General features: G+C 45.9%; 1 protein-coding gene across 1 annotated transcript in view; it reads right to left on the bottom strand.

The window, feature by feature from the left end:
• LOC138266411 (solute carrier family 2, facilitated glucose transporter member 11-like) overlaps positions 1-21,914 on the bottom strand; it is a 137,794-nt gene that overhangs the window by 75,316 nt on the left and 40,564 nt on the right. Inside the window, exon 2 of the mRNA XM_069215180.1 lies at positions 5,363-5,461. Coding sequence (XP_069071281.1) covers positions 5,363-5,461 — 99 coding nt within the window. The remainder of the gene's footprint in view (positions 1-5,362; positions 5,462-21,914) is intronic.

The raw sequence follows: 21,914 nt of genomic DNA on the forward strand, positions 1-21,914 counted from the left end.
GCTATCTGCCATCTACAGGAATCCCCCCTCCAGTGCAGGTGCTGTCAGTACTCCATTTCCTTGCAAGTGGGTCATTTCAAACAACAGTTGCCCAGAGTGTTGTCTGCCCTGCTGAAACACATGCGGAGCTACATCATTTTCCCTCAGGTGGAGGATTTGCCTACAGGGAAAGGTGACTTCTATGCCCTGGGACATATCCCCAACATCATAGGTGCCACTGATGGGACACACGTGGCCGTGGTCCCCCCGCAGGAGTGAACAGGTGTACAGAAACCGGAAGAGTTATCATTCAATGAATGTGCAGATGGTGTGTTTGGCAGACCAGTACATCTCCCATGTGCATGCCAAATTCCCTGGCTCAGTGCATGACACTTACATCCTGTGGAATAGCAGCATCCCTTATGTGATGGGTCAACTCCAGAGGCACCGTGTGTGGCTATCAGGTGAGCACCTGGAAGCAGGTCAGTGGGAATAGTTGTCTGGGTCAGGGGATATCCCTACAGGTTAGTGTGTGTCTAACAGTTGTACCTCGCTTTTTTCAGGTGACTCTGGTTACCCCAACCTGTCATGGCTACTGACCCCAGTGAGGAATCCCAGGGCAAGGGCAGAGGAACGCTACAATGAGGCCCATGGGCGAACTAGGAGGAATATAGAGAGGACCTTCGGCCTCCTGAAGGCCAGGTTCAGGTGCCTCCATATGACAGGTGGTTCCCTATTCTACTCACCAAAGAAGGTGTGCCAGATCATCGTGGCCTGCTGTATGCTTCACAACTTAGCTTTGCAACGACAGGTGCCTTTTCTGCAGGAGGATGGTCCAGATGGAGGTGTTGTGGCAGCTGTGGAGCCTGTGGACAATGAAGACGAGGAAGCAGAAGAAGAGGACATCGACAACAGGAACTCGGTTATCCTGCAATAATTCCAGTGAGACACAGGTAAGAAGACAAACCTGCCTACTACATATACTTTAACACTTACTACCTCTCTACTGTCTGTCCTTTTCACCCAGTGTATGGTCACTGAGTTGTCACTTTCCCTTACAATTTCACAGATGTGGGTCCCACTGTGTGACATCTGCTTTGTTTCCGCAAGGACTAGAGCTGTGAGACATAGGTATGTTGATATTACAACAGAAAGAGCATTTTGTCACTGTAATTGTTAATACACTATTTCGAAATCAGAGACAGACTCCAGATTGTTTTGTGCTTTAAGGGTGTTTATTTAAGTGCTCAATATTGGAGGGTGCTGTAAAATGGCGAGGGGTGATGGTGGAGGAATATCCAAGGCAGAGTCCAGTCTATTAGTCTCACAAGTGCATTGCCCAAAGGGGCATAGGAAGTGGAGCTGGGGCAGTTGATGTATGGACAGGGTGACAAGGTGGGACAAAAGGATGACATTCAGGGGGGTCTCATTTCTTGGCGTGGGTCTTGGCATCGTTTTCTGTCTTTGTCCTGGATCTCAGGGACCGTTTGCGGGGGTGGGGTGCTGGTGTGGTTGTCCTGTGGCGGTGCCTCCTGTCCACTAGCGTCGGCGGAGGTGGTGGGCAGTTCATCGTCCAGGCTAGTGTCAGGGGCCCCTTGTAGTGCCACAGTGTCCCACCTGGTGTTGACGACTTCCTTCAGCACCCCTACAATGGTGCCCAGGGTGCAATTGATGGATCTGAGTTCCTCCCTGAAGCCCAAATACTATTCCTCCTGCAACCGCTGGGTCTCCTGAAACTTGACCAGTACAGTTGCCATCGTCTCCTGGGAATTATGGTATGCTCCCATGATGTTAGAGAGGGCCTCGTGGAGAGTGGGTTCCCTGGGCCTGTCCTCCCCCTGTCACACAGCAGCCCTCCCAGTTCCCCTGTGTTCCTGGGCCTCTGTCCCCTGAACGGTGTGCCCACTGCCACTGCCCCCAGGTCCCTATTGTTGTTGGGGTGGTGGGCTAACCTGGGTTCCCTGTAGTGGTGGACACACTGCTGCTTGACGTGTCCTGGGGACAGAGGTATGGGCCCGCTGGGTGGGTGCTGTGCTGGTGTTTCCAGAGGGGGGAAGCTCTGTGGTGGCCTGTGACTGTGTGAGGGGAACCGACTGTCCCGAGGTCCCAGATGGGCCGGGCTGGTCGTCTAGGTCCAGTTGGACAGAGCTGCTGTCATCACTGTGGGCCTCTTCTGTTGGTGGTGTGGACATGTATGGACCCTCCTGTGCGGTGACATTGGGTAGGGGTCCTGCAGGGGTGTAAAAGCATGATTATTGCATCTGTGTGTACCATGGTGTGCAACGGGTGGGTGACCGTGTACAACAGTGCTTGCATTCCTGTGTGGGACCTTGTGTGATGATGGTTTAGGGGTGTGTATGGGTATGTGCCGTGCCCATGCATTGGTGATGGGTGTCCATGCTTTGGTGTTGCATGCAGGGCTTGGTGTTGGGATGTGTGGTTTGTGATAGTGGGACATCTGTGAGGAGTTGGAGTGATGGGGTGAGGGCGAGGCTGGGGGTATGTGATACATGCAGGTAAGGTGGGGGTTAAGGTAGTTAAGGTTTGACTTCCCAGAGTCCATTCCTCCAGCTACTCCTTCGAGGCCCCCAGGATGCAGAATTGCCAAGACTTGCTCCTCCCATGTTGTTAGTTGTGGGGAAGGAGGTGGGGGTCCGCCGCCAGTCCTCTGAACGGCAAGGTGGTGTCTGGATACCACAGAACGCACCTTCCCCCTTAGGCCGGTACACCTCTTCCTGATGTCATCCCTATTTCTTGGGTGCTGTCCCACTGCGATGACCCTGTCCACTATTCTGCGCCATAGCTCCATCTTCCTAGCTATGGAGGTGTGCTGCACCTGTGATCCGAATAGCTGTGGCTCTACCCAGATGACTTCCTCCACCATGAACCTGAGCTCCTCCTCAGAGAACCTGGGGTGTCTTTGCCGTGCCATGGGGTGGTGTGGGTGATGTGTGGGGAAAGTGTGCTGTGATATGTGGGGTGATATTTAGTGGTGTGTTGTGTGGGGTGCGTGGATGTTATGTGGGTGATGGGATTGTGTGCCTGTGGATGCTTGGTTGTAGATTGTAGTGTCTCTCTCTGGCCTTCTTTCGGGATTTTGGTCGTAGGGGTTTGTGGGTGATGTGGGTGTGTGTTTTATATTGTATTGGGTGTATGGGAGTGGTGTGTGTATGTGTATCAGGTGTGCGTATTTTGAATTGTCCAATGTGGTAGTGTTTTGTATATGTGTGTGCATTTTGAGCGCAGCGGTGTATACCGTCAATGGAATACCGCAGTTGAAAGACCGCTGCGTGGATTCGTGGGTCGTGATAGTGTGGGTGGATTCCTGTTGGCGTGACGTGGAGGTTTTGTTTTCGCCAGTTTATCACTGACCTTTGGTGTGGCGGACTTGTGTGGCTGTCCAAATTTTGCCGGATTCCGAGCTGTGGGTCATAATGGCCGTGGTGGAATTCCGCAGCCGCGGCGGTGTGTTGGCGGTCTTGTACACGGCGGTAATCGGCTTTTACCGCCAATGTTGTAATAACCAACAAAGTGTTGCAAATAGTACTTCAACAGCATCATATAGCATATAGGGGGCTGATCTTTTTCTTTGAATTGTGTAATGTATTAATGATATGCACTGGCAATGGAGCTTCTGGTTTCATGCTGGTTCTCACGAAATCCCCTTAGAATTTATCCCAATTCCTAAAATGAGCATCACATCAACAACAAAGCATTTACATTTAAAGAAAACATTTTTGTCAACCACAGATGTGACTCTCAAAAGCTTTCACTCACTTTAATGTATTTAGATAGAAAACTCATGTTGCTCAAGAAGAAAAACATGCCGAAGCCTAATCACCACAATCAAATAGATACACTTCATATAACCTTCCACCAATACAATACCATAAAAACACAGCAGCTACGAAGCAATTTTGTGAACCACAGATCAAGGGTCTGGTTTATAATAGCTATGTTAATTATGAAGAAGAGCATTACAAAGTAAATATTCACTAGAGTGGAGTAGGGACAGAGGCAAAGTCCACCCCACTCAGGAGTGCCCTTTCACCTGGATAATATTGCCTAATTAGAACATCAGACGCTCCAGCTCACACAGTGCCACCATTTGTCACACGATATCAGCTCCTTTCATAAGGTCACCTGCTGACGAGCAGGCATCACAGTGTGCAAACAATTAACTGGAAACTGCTGCTGCAGAGAGAAGGTTTCCAGTTAACTGTATGAGGCTTTGTGCAGTTATATCAATTCCAGGTTGTAAAACCTCCCAAGGATATCTGCGGAAGCCTCAAAAGCTTTATTATTTTTTTAGGTGGGGAAGGGAATTCGTTTAAATTCCTTAGTTTGTGTTTGGCACAAAGCTCCTGTCCTGCTTGTATGATCTGGCATCCCTGTGACACACCTATCTTTCTCAGCAATGTTTTTGTGATGACAGACAAAAATGAAGAACAGTGACTTCACTACGTCCTAACAGGATCTCCTGCCCTTGTACAGAAACTTAAAGTTAATTAAGAAGGCCGTGCCCACTACTGGTGCTGAAGCTGCCACAATGGTAAATGATCTCTCCCAAGCAGGGCTCAATAAATAATACAAGCACTGGCAAAGCCAATAGGTCTGACGTTAGCTACTAGCTGCTTTACTCAGTCCGTGCTTATGTTATTTTAGGCCTGATTTAGAGTTTGGCGGACAGGTTACTCGGTCACAAACGTGAAGGATATACTGTCCGCCATATTACAATTCCTATAGGATCAAATGCTGCTGAATGCTAATGCTGTAGTGGGGGGAATAAAACTATGAATAACACAATAACATGTCGGTGGATGGAAAGGTCTGACTGAGAGCCATTATAAGAAAGCACATTGTACATATAAAAATAGTAAAATCAAAAGGCATGGCTAACACCAGACCTAAACATGGCCAAGAAGAGGTCAGATCCGAAACACATGTAATAACTGGATTTTCCTGTTAAATGCACGCATTGTAACACAACAATCTTTAAACATCCTGTAACAGATGGTGGGAGAAGCAGTGATTAGCAGCTTTGCCAACCATCCTCTATACTTACAGACGTGATAGGCCTAAACAATGCCAGAGGGTCTTCTGGGAGCTTCCCTTAGGAAAAGGGAGTGACTCAGCCTAATTCAGGACTCCCAAAGGTCGGATCACTGGTTCACAATTATTTGGTTGTGAATTAATGCAAAGTAGGCTGGGAAAGATAGTTTGAAATGGCTTTTGTGTGACTCAGATGTGGGTGTTGATGACAGCAATGCAGGGGTGTGGAGTTAGAACCGGTTGTTGGCTGACCCATCTCAGTTTGGGACTCGCAATAGTTGGTAACGGTTTAAAGGGGTTGTATCCTGACAGAGCTCTGTTCAAGACTCACCATTGTCGGGGCGTTGATGATTGTGAGGTTGTAGCCATATTGGAAGGTGCCTCCGATACCAGCAGCACACACTGTCAACATCAGGACACGAGCCTGGAGCTAAGCGTGGAAAAAGAGAAGATGAGCCGCCCATTAATGACTTGGTCCTTCACACCTAGTGATTCATTCACAAGACACCCATTCGTCACAAACAGGTGCTTCCCTACTCCACTACAGTGTGCCTTGCTTCGCTGCAAGGGAAACCAACGTTGGCTAGGGCTACCTGCCTTGTGAAGTATTACTTTACACAAAGTTATTAAAACAGACTGTGTTGTACTACATTCTTCACCAGATAGAAAGGAGGAGAGAATCTCAAGCACAACATTAAAGTACAATATTGCGGTAGAGACCACACTAAGATAGATGTCATTTGATAATATTGTAATGTATCATAAATGACTGGAGACACTGACACGTGATGGGGCCGGTTTAACAGGTGTTGATCGTTATATTGAATACATATGGGTCCTCCACTCTCTATGTGTCTCTCTTTATGACAACAGATGATTAAGATGCCACCAGTATATGCACATGTGATGCTTTCTTACCTGCTACAGATGAGAACTTGTTACCTATAATCTTTGATATATATTGACATAATTGATATTGGTTGACTACCCTGTATTGTTTGAAAAGAATAAAAAGATTTTTTTTTTTAAAGTACAATATTCCGGTTTTGTATTTTCCTTCAATCGGATTTTATGAGAAAATGAAACTATAAATATGTTAATTCTAGTTACTCTGTGGGTGACTGCGGTGTGTGTGTGTGTGTGCTGGTGTTCTCATATCCTACAATGATAGTGCAACACATGCAAATTATGTTGTTTCTTTCTCCGGGTTTGCATGCTATCTGAGAAAGTCTGCACAACATTCCAAAGACCGTGCATGAAAACGGACTTTGACTTAAAACTTCCGACTGTCGACCTTCCATTTTCTTTCTAATGATTCTATCCTTTCTTTCCATGCTCTGCTTGCCTCCTCTCTACAAGCACAGACTACTTTATGTCACAGGCAAACAATAGCTAATCTCCTCTGGCTCATCTACTAATACCCCCAATCAATGCTTGAATTATCATATCCCACCCTCCCCCTTTTTTCACCACAGATCACACCTAACTCCTATTAATTTAAAATGCCACATAGAAACTGGAGTGAATGCATGGCATGGTTTCCTTAAGAGCTCAAGGCTAATCTCCATAACCAACAATAAGCAAAAAATACCAAAGAAAACACTAACCCTGGGATCTAAAGCAGCACGCTGCCCGACGTAAATCACAACAATACTTCTTCAGGGGTAGTAAATGCTAAATGAATTCAATTACAAGACAATACAGTACATAACACACACTAATACCATTACAATCAGCGGTAGGGCAGTTGATTGTAATTCATACAGACTGCATAATAACTTATACTGCTCGACACTCACACACAAAATTGCTATGGGTCATGTGAATCACCCAGTACTGTGTCAGCCCACAGCAATAAACGATCCATCACAAACTGAACGGGCATGGAAGAACTAAAAAAAACTCTGCTACATGCCCTGGCCAACGGAGAACTTTAATTTAGTTCACCACTGCGGGTCACACATAGGGTAGTTGTGAGTCCCAACTAGTTACATGCTACGACCACCTTTTGACATCTCATAATGGCAATCAGATATGGAATGATAGTAACCAAGTCCATCCTAGAAGATCTGTGATCCAGGTCTTCCTCCAACCTATGCCTGCTCAGGACCATAAACTTTAAACAAAATAGCTCAGAATGGACCACCAGACTCGTAATGAGGCCCTCAGTGAGCCTGACTTGTGTAGGCTTTACCATACAAATAGGATTTTAAAGGCAAATACCACTATGATTAATTCTTTCTTAAATAAAATTCATAGTGGCGTAATTTCACAGGCTGTAATTGTTCAGACTCAGAGCATTTTATAAAACACTTTCAAAGTGTTTTGTTGGAGTCCTGAGCACAAGTATTTTATTTCTGGGGAAACTGTGAAGCAAGGTCCTGGGGACAAAGGTCATGGGGTTGGCATGGTCAATCTAATGTCATGTGTCTCTTTGGTTATTTCCAGAAAGTCAGCAAGTAATGGTCTGTGGAGTTCGGGCCCAAAGCACTGGCAAAGTGCTTTTTAGTTCTCATTTGATAAAAAGAACAACGTGTATAGGACAAACTCGGCTTGACTTGGAAAGGCACTCCAGTCTACATTATACATGCATGACATTGCTGCTCACCCTGATTGATTTTTGAGACATGGATTATGTGTCTGTCCTTTTGTTCTGTTTCCTTGAAGGTATACTCCCTGCTGAAAAACAGATATGCCCTAAAACAATGAGGTTTAAAGTATTTTATGTATGGCTCCCATGGAGAGTGTCTCTGCATGTTATTTCAGTTTCTAAATCTCATAGGCCCCTGCTATGAGGTAGCAAGAGTTGATAACAAAAACTGTTTACCCACTGTTGGGAGGTCATAAAGGCCTGCCAGACCAGGCCAGCAGGGCTCTCAGAGAGCTTGTCAGCACATCTCTGATTGCCTGCTTTGACTGAAAGCAGAAAGCACAGCTGCAGGAGGGGGAAGGAAGGCAGGGAAAGTGGTGGGAGTTAGTCAAGGATGGCAGGCACTTTAAAAAAAAAAAAAACTTTTGGGATAGGCGTACATCAGAACCCATGTTATGTTTGGCTCCCCCATTACTCCTCTGCCACCACATAGCAGTTAAAAGCAGGGCATCATTGATACCTTTGCTCTCAATGTCTACATGATGTCACTCAACCTCTTGGTGAAGAACATCCCTATAAGTCACAGTTACCCATTTATAATTCTACTGTATATGTTTACATGCCTTTGAGTGCAGGAAATAGCAGTAGGACGGGAAGATAGTCAAGAACAGAAAGGTAATTTAGAATCACCATAGACTTTGTAACTGGAGCTCACGTCTGAACCACAAATCATCATGGAGTAACCCTGCCTCCCAGCTGGAATGAGGTAAACCCACACCTGTTGTCTGGAGAGGTGTGCATAATTCACAGGATAATGTACACAGGAACTAATGGAAGATCGTTAGCCTCCTCAGGTATGAGCAGAAGGAAGGTAACACGCTGCTTGTGGCTCTTCTGGTGTCAGGATGCATATTAAAAGTGATGCATCTGCAGTTCGGAGAAGTCTACCAGTCTAAGTTGACTACAAGAGGATGAGCTCCTTAAATCTAGAAAAATGGTGAATGAGAGGCTGATAAGAGGCCAACTCTGAAACTGTCTTTTTGCAACTCTGCTGGAAGCAATAGAATGTGTTTTACTATTTATTGACTTCTGAACTACTTCGCTACTAGTTTCATAATTTCCCTAAAGGGCTGACGTTTTCCTATTTCAGTATATTGCAATACTCATGATGACAAGGTTCTTCGTGGCTGCAGGAAAATGGCTCCCTGTTGCAGTTACCCCCCACTTTTTGCCTGATATTGATGCTGACTTGACTGAGAAGTGCGCTGGGACCCTGCTAACCAGGCCCCAGCACCAGTGTTCTTTCACTCAAAATGTACCATTGTTTCCACAATTGGCACACCCCTGGCACACAGATAAGTCCCTTGTAAAAGGTACCAGTGGTACCAAGAGCCCTGTGACCAAGGAAGGCCCCTAAGGGCTGCAGCATGTGTTGTGCCACCCTAAGGGACCCCTCACCTAACACAGGCACACTGCCATTGCAGATTGTGTGTGTTGGTCGGGAGAAAAAGGCAAGGTCGACATGGCATCCCCCTCAGTATGTCATGCACCCAAAATACTGCCTGCGGCATAGATAAGTCACCCCTTTAGCAGACCTTAAAAGCCCTAAGGCAGGGTGCACTATACCACAGGTGAGGGCATAGCTGCATGAGCAATATGCCCCTACAGTGTCTAACTCTATTCTTAGACATTGTAAGTACAGTGTGGCCATATTAAGTATATAGTCTGGGAGTTTGTCAAAAACGAACTCCACAGTTCCATAATGGCTACACTGAATACTGGGAAGTTTGGTATCAAACTTCTCAAAATAATAAACCCACACTGATGCCAGTTTTGGATTTATTAAATTAGAGATGCCCCCTGTATTTTATCCAATCCTTCAGTGTAGGACTGACTGGTCTGTGCAAGCCTGCTGCGGAGAGACGAGTTTCTGACCCCATGGGGTGAGGGCCTTTGTGCCCTCGGAGGCCAGAAACAAAGCCTGCTCTGGGTGGAGGTGCTTCACACCTCCCCCTGCAAGAACTGTAACACTTAGCAGTGAGCCTCAAAGGCTCAGACTTCATATTACAATGCCCCAGGGCACTCCAGCTAGTGGAGATGCCCGCCCACTGGACACAGACCCCACTTTTAGCGGCAAGTCCAGGGGAGATAATAAGAAAAGCAAGGAGGAGTCACCCACCGGTCAGGGCAGCCCTTAAGGTGTCCTGAGCTGAGGTGACCCCTGCCTTTAGAAATCCTCCATCTTGATTTTGGAGGATTCCCCCAGTAGGAATAGGGATGTGCCCCCCTCCCATCAGGGAAGAAGCACAAAGAGGGTGTAGCCACCCTCCAGGACAGTAGCCATTGGCTACTGCTTCCCAGACCTAAATACACCCCTAAATGTAGTATTTAGGGGCACCCCAGAACCCAGGAAATCAGATTCCTGCAACCTGAACCAAGAAGAAGGAATGCTGACCTGAAGCCCTGCAGTGACGACGGAGACGAGAACTGCTTTGGCCCCAGCCCTACCGGCCTGTCTTCTGACTCGAAAACCTGCAACAGCGACGCATCCAACAGGGACCAGCGACATCTGAAGCCTCAGAGGACTGCCCTGAATCAAAGGACCAAGAAACTCCCGTGAGCGGCGGCTCTGCTCAACAACAGCAACAACTTTGCAAGTTTCTTGCAACTTTTAAAGGACTTCACTCTTCCCGCCGGATGCATGACACTTCACCCTCTGCACCCGACGCCCCCGGCTCGAGCGCCAGGAAACCAACACCACAGGGAGGACTCCCAGGCAACTGCGAGCTCGTGAGTAGCCCGAGATGACCCCACAGCGACGCATACAGAGAGAATCCAGAGGCTCCACCTGAACGCAACTGCCTATAACAAGGAACCCGATGCCTGGACCAGGCACTGCACCCACGGCTCCCAGGACCAGAAGGAACCTAACTTCAGTGCAGGAGTGACCCCCAGACGACCCTCTGCCTAGCCGAGTCAGTGGCTGGCCCGAGAGGCCCCCCGTGCCCTGCCTGCACCGCTAGAGTGACCCCCGGGTCCCTCCATTGAATCCAATACAAATGGATGTCTAGTTGTGCTTGATACAAATAAAAATACTAGGACTCTATAGCATGACTTCGTAATGATCCAAATCCTCTGCCCAAATTATCAAGTATGTGCTCATTCACCATGCCTGAGCTATTTCTTATTGTCTGTCCTCGGCTGATGATGTTACAAATTACACCCATTCTTCCATTCTCTTTTCCCGCCTCGCAGTAACTCTTTAGCGCCCACTCATATAACCCTCATCTCCACACAGCTAGGATCCATCACTCAACCATGGCAATCCATCCCAGCAATGAACGATAACAACTGACACAAAAGAACACACACACAACAAACTATCCATGACAGACAGTGACCCTATTTCATCTTTATGTAAGCCATTAGTAGATATTTTGGAAAGCAGCGGTCTCCTATCTTTTGCAAATGCTGACAACACCCAAATTGTGCTCTCTCTTTCACTTCAGGAGAATCGGAGAGCCAACACTTTGAATACTTGCCTTACAAACGTATCCGCATGGAATGCGGTGGGCATCCAATTTTACCTTTAGGGACCCCATCTGTGGCCTGAGGCCCTGGGTGCATTTCCAACTGCAGTACCCATTGTCAAGAATTTAGATTTTTGGCTTGACAACAAGCTGTTTTTCAACCATCAGCTCACCAAGACTGCATCCACCTGTTTTGGAATCTTAAGATGGCTAAGGAAGATCCCTGGATGTCTTCCTGTCTTAGCCAAAAGGACAGTGATTCAGGCCTTGATTATTGCCAGGCTGGACTATAGCAATATTCTTTACTTAGGCGTCCAGAGGGTCTTGCTCAAGCGGCTTCAAATAGTGCAAAAGGCTGCGGCAAGACTTTTATTGCCCCCCTTAGTTCACGTCTATGGCCAGAATTCTTCATGATCTTCACTGTCTATCAATTGAATTTACGAGTTCAATTTAAAGGACTTTGCTATATGCAAAATGTATGTCAAAATCTGCTCCACACTATCTCAGATCTCTGGTGTCACCTTACAAGCCAAATCGTTCTTTGCATTCCAACAACTCCATCTTTGCAGTAATCCTCAAAGTGAGAAGATACTGTCAAGGGGGTCAGGCTTTTGCCTTTCTAGGTCCCAAGGTGTGGAACTCCTTACCTTCTTCTTCTATGAGATTGTGCCGCTCTCTTACAGTCTTCCACAAACTGTTAAAAACCTGGTTGTTCTTATTCAGTGTATCGCAGTGGCTTGACTTGCAGTATCTTGAGGAGCATAGGACTAGGAAACCCTCGTTGGGTAGCCATGTGCTTTATAAACGTGGTATAATATTAATAATTGAAGCCCTGCTCAAAGAATACCTAGCAACTTCACAGACAGACCATCCCACAAACCAACTCTTGTCCCTCCTTTGATATTCTGGTAATAGTAAACAACCAACGAAAACACCGTGAAAGCCTACAACGTTAACCTGGAGAACCTGGTTCAAGTCCAGTTAATCCATGACCACACATCCATGTCCCTAGAGAAAGAATCTTCACTGAAGTGAATGCTACACAACTGTACATTCATCTCGAACTTGAGAAGATATTCCTAACCGAAACTTGGCTAAACCAATCTTCTGCGCCCCTCATGGATCTCCTAGCACCCCAGACTTCAACTATCATCCACAGAAAATCCCTACACATTAAGAAATTTCCTGTGGATAAACTGCCCTACTGTGAATAAATGGGAGTCGAAATCCTCACCACAGGCAGATCACAAGCAAAACTATATATCCTATGACATCCGTTTGGTGATAATGTGCTGTTCACAAAACAACTAAAGGAAACACTCACAGTATAATCAATGGCTCACCTGAATTCCATATCATTGAGAGGCTTCAACCTCCACTTGAATGATGAGAATGGCTTACAGGTCTAAACCCTAAAAAAATCTCCTCACTCGTCTAAACCTTGTACAAGCATGTATAGGCCCTACACACACTAAAGGAGCCACACTTGAGATGCATGCAGATTGGCAGCTGTCTGTCAAGAGGAAAACTTTACAGATCAATTGATCAGAGACCAGTTTGCGTGTCACTGCAGAGACAAACAAATTAGGCAGAAGGTATTGGCTATGGGAAATCCCACTTTAGAAGAGACCACCAAGGTAGCTACAAGTATAGAGGTTTCTCAAGTTTTGTTAAAAGAGCTTGACAACAAACCACTGGAGATTGTTAACATGAATGGTGCAGGTAAATTCCATCAGAACTCAGGATGTAACACTACTTCTGGGACATTTAAGCCCACAAAAGTTGAGAACTCGCGCTTAACAATGGGAATATCTCTTTCGGTTGTGGTAATACACCACTTGCTAAAGGGGGGGGGGGGGGGGGGGGGAGTGTCCAGCAGCCAATGTAAAGTGCAATTATTGCAAGAAAATTGGACATTTAGCCAAAGTGTGTCTGGAAACGAACACGATTAAAAACCTGTAACGTGTGGTGGAGTCTGAAGATTAATTGGATGCTGAGATTGTATTTGCTATTAGTGATGAAGGAGCTTGTGGTCAAGAGTGAATTGATACTAACAATGAACCCAGAGTGGGTGATCCCTCGTGTTGTGTAGACCCCACAGCAGAAGTGTAGGAGGCAAGGTTCTGAAACTATTGGTGGATTCTGATGCCAGAATCACCATGATAACACAACGCCTCCTTGTGGAGACATGGGAAGAGAGGCCAATGTTGCCTCCTGACCATTCCCTCGTCTCATATGAAGGTCGCAGAAATGAACTGTTAGAATATATAGATGTCCATCCATGTGATGGAGCTCAAAAAAATATATGTGGCTGTTAAGGGGCTCATCATTCTGGGGTGGCTTCACCAGGGACTTTTTGGAATTATATTCAGACCTGGTGCCAAAGAACAAATTTTAGCAGTTGACTGCGATGATGAGGGTCAACAATGGAAGGAAAAGTTTCCCTCTGTGTTCTGTGATTAACTGGGAAAACTTGTGATGCAAATATAAGATCAAAGTTAAGGAAGATGCTGTTTCCTCCAAACATATGCTCAGAAGCATCCCTTTTAGCGTGAGGGAGGAACTAGAATAGGAACTTAAGAATCTGTGTGACAGGGGCATCAGTGAACCAACTAAATCGTCGTTGTGGCTGTCTCTGCCGGTGTTAGCGTGCAAGAGATGTGGACAGTTATGCAAATGTGTGTAGATCTGAGATCACTGAATAAAGGAATATGGGTGGACTCGCATCCAATGCAAAAGATCAATGATCTGTCTGCTTCCATAAGAGGCACTAAAATCTTTTCTAAGTTTGATTTGGGCAGTGCCTACCATCAGGTAGAACTTCATCCTGATTCACGACACCTTATTGCGTTCATTTCTCACAACTGAACCTTTTAATATCATTGAATGCCATATGCTTAGCCTCTGCGGCTTCAGTGCTCCAACGAGTGATGTACAATCTACGAAAAAAGGGGGAAAGTGTTCTAGTGTTTCAGGATGAAGTACTGTTTTTTGCTAACAATGCCAAATCACATGAAAACATCTTACAAAGGGTGTTGAGTATGTTCCAAAAAAATGGTGTTGTCTTGAAGATAGAAGAGTGTAAGATCGAGTTCTCTGAGGTTGAATTCCTAGGACACATGATTTCGGAGGAAGGGATCAAGCAAGTTTGGTAGAAGCAATTATGACTGCCCCATTTCCCACTGACAGGACCGGTGTCAAGTCACTGCTGGGTTTGTGTTATTAATACTCCAGATTCATTCCAGATTTTGCCACCAAGGTTGGTCCCATCAGCAACTTACTGAAGAAGGGTGTTAATATTGTCTGGTGCAAAGATTGTGTTTAAGATTTTTAACAAATCAAGTTATTTTTGAGTCAGAGTAAAGCCCTCAAGCCATTTGATCCAGATTACTCATGATGCATTACAGTAGATGCCAGTCAAGTTTGGCTTGGAGCCACACTGACAAAGACATTGGTGGTTGTGAGAATACTGTGGAATTTGCATCCAGAGTGTAAAGGGAAGCAGAACACCAGCATTCTGTTATTGAAAGGGAACTATTGGCGTGCTTGTGAGCCATTGAGAAATTTCAACCATATGTATGGGGGAGGCGTTTCAAACTACAAACAGATCACAAGCCTTTACTCAGTATCCTTAGCAGTGGGATAAGCAAATCTTGCACTCCAAGGATTTTGAGGATGGTCACTAAGCTATTACAATATCAAGCTGATTTAGATCACATTTCTGGTGGCAAGAATGGGAGGGCTGACTTCCTTTCCCGTTTTCCACAGAAAGGGAGGAGGAAGATCACATGGAATTCTCAGATCTTTTTGATGAAGATTCTGAGGACTGTATGGTAGCAGTTTTGGATATACGTGAAAAAAGGATGAGTACCAAAAAGGAATGGATGGCTGCTATGACAGACAACCACATTTTACAACAAGTTTGTAAAATGGTGAGGAAGGGGTGGCACGCAGGAAAAAAATTATTCCCCTTGTTGCAACCATATTGTAAGGTTGAGGTTGAAATTTCTATAGAAAAGGAGATGCTACTACGTTCTGACAAGATTATTTCACCTCGCTCAGTTAGGATTGACATCATCAGGAAAGCCCATGAGGGACATTTAGGTATGTCTCTAATGATCGACATATTCAAGAGATATTTTGGTGACCCTCTGTGGATGTTGAAGTTGATGAAGAGATTGGAAATTGTTGTGTGTATGGGTCAGCTGATAAAAGTCTTAAGTTAGTGACACCCCCCTCATACCTACTGAGTGTCCATCAGGACCGTGATATCATGGAGCCTTATGATTCCCTACCTAGTGGTAGCAGTTACATTTGAGTACTGATGGACTATGCATCGAAATGGCCTGAAATTAAGACGGTCTAAGAGCTTACCACAAAATTGATTGTAGCATTTCTTAGAGAAGTTTTTATGAGAGAAGGGTTCCCTGAAGTCTTGGTCTCAAACAATGGAACTCAGTTTGAGAGCCATGAATTACAAATGTTTCAGGAATCTTGCTGCATCAAACATCTGAGGAGTTCTCTCTTCTACCCACAAACCAAAGGACTTGTGGAGAGGATGAATAATGTTGTGGGTGAGTGAATCAAATGGGCTAGAAATTGGAACCATGATGTTGCAAAGCTGTAAATAGCATGGTATGGTTCAACAGGATGACAGCACACTCATCAACTAAAGTGTCTCCTTTTGAACTATTGAGAGGTGGTAAGGTTAACACCTGTTTAAGACCTGCAATGAAATGGCTCAAAAGGGATTCTAAGGAAAAAAACAAGTTTGGGAGACCGGTCAAAGATTCTAGACACCGGGGGACATTGGTGGAATCTTGCTAAAGTAGCCAAAGTCAAAGAGAGTTCAAGGGACATTTGCCTAATGGACAAGGTAGGAGGACAAGCTAACAAGCAATTTCCTACCAAGTAGTGTGGTATGTTTGTCTTGCCTAAAGATGAGAGTAGAAGAAGTTCAAGAATTATCGTCACTCCGAAGAGGTTTCGTGAGTGATTTCCTCAATTTCCTGCACTTCGGTGGGCTCAATTACAACTTACGTTTATGTTTTTATATATATATATATATATATATGTTTATTTTGTTGGAACGTTTTTTGTTTTTTAGGGAAGGGAAGATGTGTTATGTTTGCAGAACATTCCGTTGCATTGTTTATCAGAATGTTCAGGGATTCATAGAATGTATGTGTTTGAATAAGGCAGTTACTGGAGACCAGGATGCTGGAGGAAGGATGCCTTGTGCACTCCTTCTACTCACTACTGTGTATCCAGGGTCATTACTGCTACATGGCACAAATTCAGAACCCTGATTGAAGGAGAGATATGTGAATCTATAGTGTTAATGGAACTGATCTCGCACTTTGATGACCCTATCCCATTGTCAATTATCAAGAAGCACAGTCAACTCATTATACCCCTCTAGACTAAGATTGTGAACTCATCCCTAACACAAGGCTCAGTCCCAGAATGTCTGAAGATGTTTCAAGTGACACCAATTCTGAAAAAAACAGGGGCTGAGCCACAGGATCTAAAAAAATGTTGTCTAGTGTCAAGCATCCCCTTCCTAGTGAAACTGTTACAGAAATGTGTACACAACCAACTCTGGCAACATATGGAGTAGTTCAAATTGTTGGGCGCGCTCCAAACAGGCTTTAGGCCAGGTCACAACACCAAAACAGCCATCCTGCACATCCTAAATGATTCACTCAAAATCCTAGACCACAACAATTCATAGTTACTCATACTGTTTAATCTGTCATTGGCATTTGACACGGTCAATCACGACATCAAGAACACAGAAGGGGGTATCTGATAATGTCCTCAAATAGTTCACTGCCTACCTGCAAGATCATTCAACAAACTAAATTGGGTAGGTCACTCTTGTAGGAAAGTACCATCTTGCCTGGCATGTTACCCCCATTTTCACAGTATGTATGTTTGTTTCTGCCCATGTGTCACTGGGATCCTGCTAGGCAGGACCCCAGTCCTCATAATGTATGCCCTGTATGTGTTCCCTGTGTGGTGCCTAACTGTATCACTGAGGCTCTTCTATCCAGAACCTCAGTGTTTATGCTCTCTCTGCTTTCTAAAATTGTCACTGCAGGCTAGTGACTAATTTTACCAATTCTCATTGGCACACTGGAACACCCATATAATTCCCTTGTATATGGTACCTAGGTACCCAGGGTATTGGGGTTCCAGGAGATCCCTATGGGCTGCAGCATTTCTTTTGACACCCATAGGAAGCTCAGACAATTCTAACACAGGACTGCCACTGCAGCCTGAGTGAAATAACGTCCACATTATTTCACAGCCATTTTCACTGCACGTAAGTAACTTATAAGTCACCTATATGTCTAACCCTCACGTGGTGAAGGTTAGGTGCCAAGTTACTTAGTGTGTGGGCACCCTGGCACTAGCCAAGGTGCCCCCACATCGTTCAGGGCAAATTCCCTGAACTTTGTGAGTGCGGGGACACCATTACACGTGTGCACTACACATAGGTCACTACCTATGTGTAGCGTCACAATGGTAACTCCGAACATGGCCATGTAACATGTCTAAGATCATGGAATTGTCACCCCAATACCATTCTGGTATTGGGGGGGACAATTCCATGATCCCCGGGTCTCTAGCACAGAACCCGGGTACTGCCAAACTGCCTTTCCTGGGTTTCCACTGCAGCTGCTGCTGCTGCCAACACCTCAGACAGGTTTCTGCCCTCCTGGGGTCTGGGCAGCCCAGGCCCAGGAAGGCAGAACAAAGGATTTCCTCTGATATAGGGTGTTACACCCTCTCCCTTTGGAAATAGGCGTGAAGGGCTGGGGAGGAGTAGCCTCCCCCAGCCTCTGGAAATGCTTTGATGGGCACAGATGGTGCCCATCTCTGCATAAGCCAGTCTACACTGGTTCAGGGATCCCCCAGCCCTGCTCTGGCGCGAAACTCGACAAAAGAAAGGGGAGTGACCACTCCCCTGACCAGTACTTCCCAGGGGAGGTGCCCAGAGCTCCTCCAGTGTGTCCCAGACCTCTGCCATCTTGGATTCAGAGGTGTTGGGGCACAATGGACTGCTCTGAGCAGCCAGTGCCAGCAGGTGACGTCAGAGACCCCTCCTGATAGGTGCTTACCTCTTTCAGTAGCCAAGCCTCCTTTCTTAGTAGCCAAACCTTCTTTTCTGGCTATTTAGGGTCTCTCCTCTGGGCTATTCCTCAGATAACGAATGCAAGAGCTCACCAGAGTTCCACTGCACTTCCCTTTTCGACTTCTGCCAAGGATCGACCGCTGACTGCTCCAGGACGCCTGCAAAACCGCAACAAAGTAGCAAGAAGGCTACTAGCAACATTGTAGCACCTCATCCTGACAGCTTTCTCGACTGTTTCCTGGTGGTGCATGCTCTGAGGGCTGTCTGCCTTCACCCTTCACTGGAAGCCAAGAGGAAATCTCCTGTGGGTCGACGGAATCTTCCCCCTGCCAATGCAGGCACCAAATTACTGCATCATCGGTCCTCTGGGTCCCCTCTCATCCTGACGAGCGTGGGCCCTGGAACACAGGAGCTGGGTCCAAGTGTCTCCCACAGTCCAGTGGCTCTTCTGTCCAAATTTGAGGGAGGTAAGTCCTTGCCTCCCCACGCCAGACATCAAACCTGTGTACTGCGTGATTTGCAGCTGCTCCGGCTTCTGTGCACTTCTCCACGGATTCCTTTGTGCACAGCCTAGCCTGGGCCCCCAGCACTCCGTCCTGCATTGCCCAACTCGCTGAGTTGGACTCTGATGTCGTGGGACCCTCCTTCTGTGACTCTGAGTTCACAGATCTTATAAGTGCCTGTCGGGTACTTCTGCGGGTGCGGCCTGCATCTGCGGGGGCTCTTTGAGTTGCTGAGTGCCCCCCCGTCCCCCCTCCAAGGGGCGACATCCTGGTCCTTCCTGGTCCCCAGCAGCACCCAAAATCGTCAACCGCGACTCTTGCAGCTAGCAAGGCTTGTTTGCGGTATTTCTGCCTGGAAACACTTCTGCAACATCCAGCACGCCGTGGGACATCTTCCATCCAAAGGAGAAGTTTCTAGCCCTTTTCGTTGTTGCAGAATCTTCGGCTTCTTCCACCCGGAGGCAGCCCTTTTGCACCGTCATCCGGGGTTTAGTGGGCACCTGCCTTTCGTGACTCTTGGACTTGGCCCCCTTCCTTTACAGGTCCTCAGGTCCAGGAATCCGTCTTCAGTGTTTTGCTGGTGCTTGTGGTTCTTGCAGAATCCCCTATCAGGACTATTGTGGCTTTCTGGGGTAGTAGGGTAACTTTACTCCTACTTTTCAGGGTCGTGGGGTGGAGTATTTTGGACACCCTTACTGTTTCTCACAGTCCCAGCGACCCTCTACAATCTCCCATAGGTCTAGGGTCCATTCGTGATTCGCATTCCTCTTTTGGAGTATATGGTTTGTGTTGCCCCTAGACCTATGTTTACCTATTGCATCCTATTGTGATTCTCCATTGTTTGCACTACTTTTCTTACTGTTACTTACCTGTTTTGGGTTTGTGTACATATAACTTGTATATATTACTTACCTCCTAGGTGAGGGTATTCTCTGAGATACTTTTGGCATATTGTCACTAAAATAAAGTACCTTTATTTTTTAGTAACTCTGAGTATTGTGTTTTCTTATGATATTGTGCTATATGATATAAGTGGTATAGTAGGAGCTTTGCATGTCTCCTAGTTAGGCCTAAGCTGCTTTGCCATAGCTACCTTCTATCAGCCTAAGCTGCTAGAAACACCTCTGTTCTACTAATAAGGGATAACTGGACCTGGCACAGGGTGTAAGTACCACAAGGTACCCACTATAAGCCAGGCCAGCCTCCTACAACTCCCTAAAGACCCGCCATCTCATCTACACTCTTCAATTTTTATATGGAACAACTGACACAAATCATCAATCAAGCGAACCTTGAATATCACATATATGCAGAAGATACACAGATCTACTTAAAGATTTCCTCTCCAGATGATATAATCGCCCCAATGATACACTAATGAAAACCCAAACCTGGCTCTCAAGTAACCATCTTAAACTAAACTCTACAAAGAGAGAATTCCTACTCATCTTTCCTACCCACAGCTCTCTCCCCATTCAGGAATGGATCACCCACCTTCACGCCCTCAATTGTAAAAGAGTTATCAAAGATTCTACAAAATCACTCGGGATAACCCTGGACAAGAACCTCAACATGCAAGCACACATCTGGACAGTCACACACAGTGATAGTCTCGAGCTTGGCCTCCTCAAGAAACCACTGGACTTCAAGACTGCAGTGCAATATTTAGTTCTATCCAGAATGAACTATGGGAGTGCCTTCTTAACTGGTCTACCTAAATAAGGAACGGCTCCACTCAGAACAACCCTCAATCCCGAATCAAGACTATTAACAGGAAAGAGACAATTTCAACACATCACACCCTCTCTCATGTCACTCAACTGGCTCCCTTTTGAAGCCAGGATCCAGATCAAAATAGTGTGCAAAACGTGCAGAGCCCATCACAAAAAAGAAAAAAGAACCCAGGTAATTGGCACAAAACCTATGATTTCAGGAGGCAGCAGCTATCTAAGGAGCTCCGACTCCCTCCTGCTGGGACGACCAAGATTCAAAAAAAGAAAACGTACACCTGCTTGTTCACTTGATCTGCCACAAGAATCTGGTACTCTCTCTCGGCTGAGATCAGGGCTAACCCATTGACCAGCTTCTTTATAAAAGAGGTCAAGAAGGTAATTTTAAACAGACTCCTTACTAAGGATCTGGCCCATGATGACCGGGATTCTGTTGGACTCTCTTGTAATTGGGTACAGCCTCTATGTACATGCACCTTTATTGTTATAAGTTATCTTTTATTTTCATGGATCATGTAAAGGGTTGAGTATAGCTATATATGGCGCTCTGATACCTAAGGGTCATGTTTGCGCTTTATAAAACTCTCAAATAAATAAATAAATCATAGTACCCTCAATGGTTTAGTTCCTCTATGCTACTACCGCTACTGAAGAAAGAGAAGTTGAACCCCTCTGCTTCTTCCAACAACTGTCCTGGCTGCCAGTTACCTGTTTTGTTGGGCTAAAAGTGTCTGCTGATCAATAGGTTAACTCTTTACCTATCAATCTACAAAACATTCAATCTTTCTCAATCCGGTTTCTGTGCTCTCTACTTCACCAAAACAGCTATCTTTCATGAATCCATTTATATCACTTCAGCAAAGCACAACTGTTGAGCAGGCATAAATATCTTTCTCTACCTATGAACCGGTTTCATGAAATTCAAACATGTTCTCGTATTTGAGACTCTAACATGTCTCGGTATTGCTGGCACCACCTTTTCCCACCATGCATGCACTGTCTCACAGTGTTTGACCCTATTCTTGTCCACCCCTCTTTCGGTGGCCACCCTCAACAGTGAGCCTTAAGCCACATATCTCTTTACTTTGTACTGTTATCCCATCCTTTGGCTAATTCTTTTACACCAATAGTATTGGCACCTTGATCATCTTCTGCTTAATCTATTTCACAACCCAGGACAACACACAGGTCTTCAATTGTCTCACAGCTATTTAGTATGGAAAGGCACTTTGGTGGTGATTCTGACCCTGGCGGTCTTTGACCGCCAGGGCGGAGGACCGCGGGAGCACCGCCGACAGGCCGGCGGTGCTCCAATGGGGATTCCGACCGCGGCGGTAAAGCCGCGGTCGGACCGGCACCACTGGCGGGCTCCCGCCAGTGTACCGCCGC

Source organism: Pleurodeles waltl, chromosome 11 (assembly GCF_031143425.1).
Source record: "Pleurodeles waltl isolate 20211129_DDA chromosome 11, aPleWal1.hap1.20221129, whole genome shotgun sequence".
NCBI lineage: Eukaryota > Metazoa > Chordata > Amphibia > Caudata > Salamandridae > Pleurodeles > Pleurodeles waltl.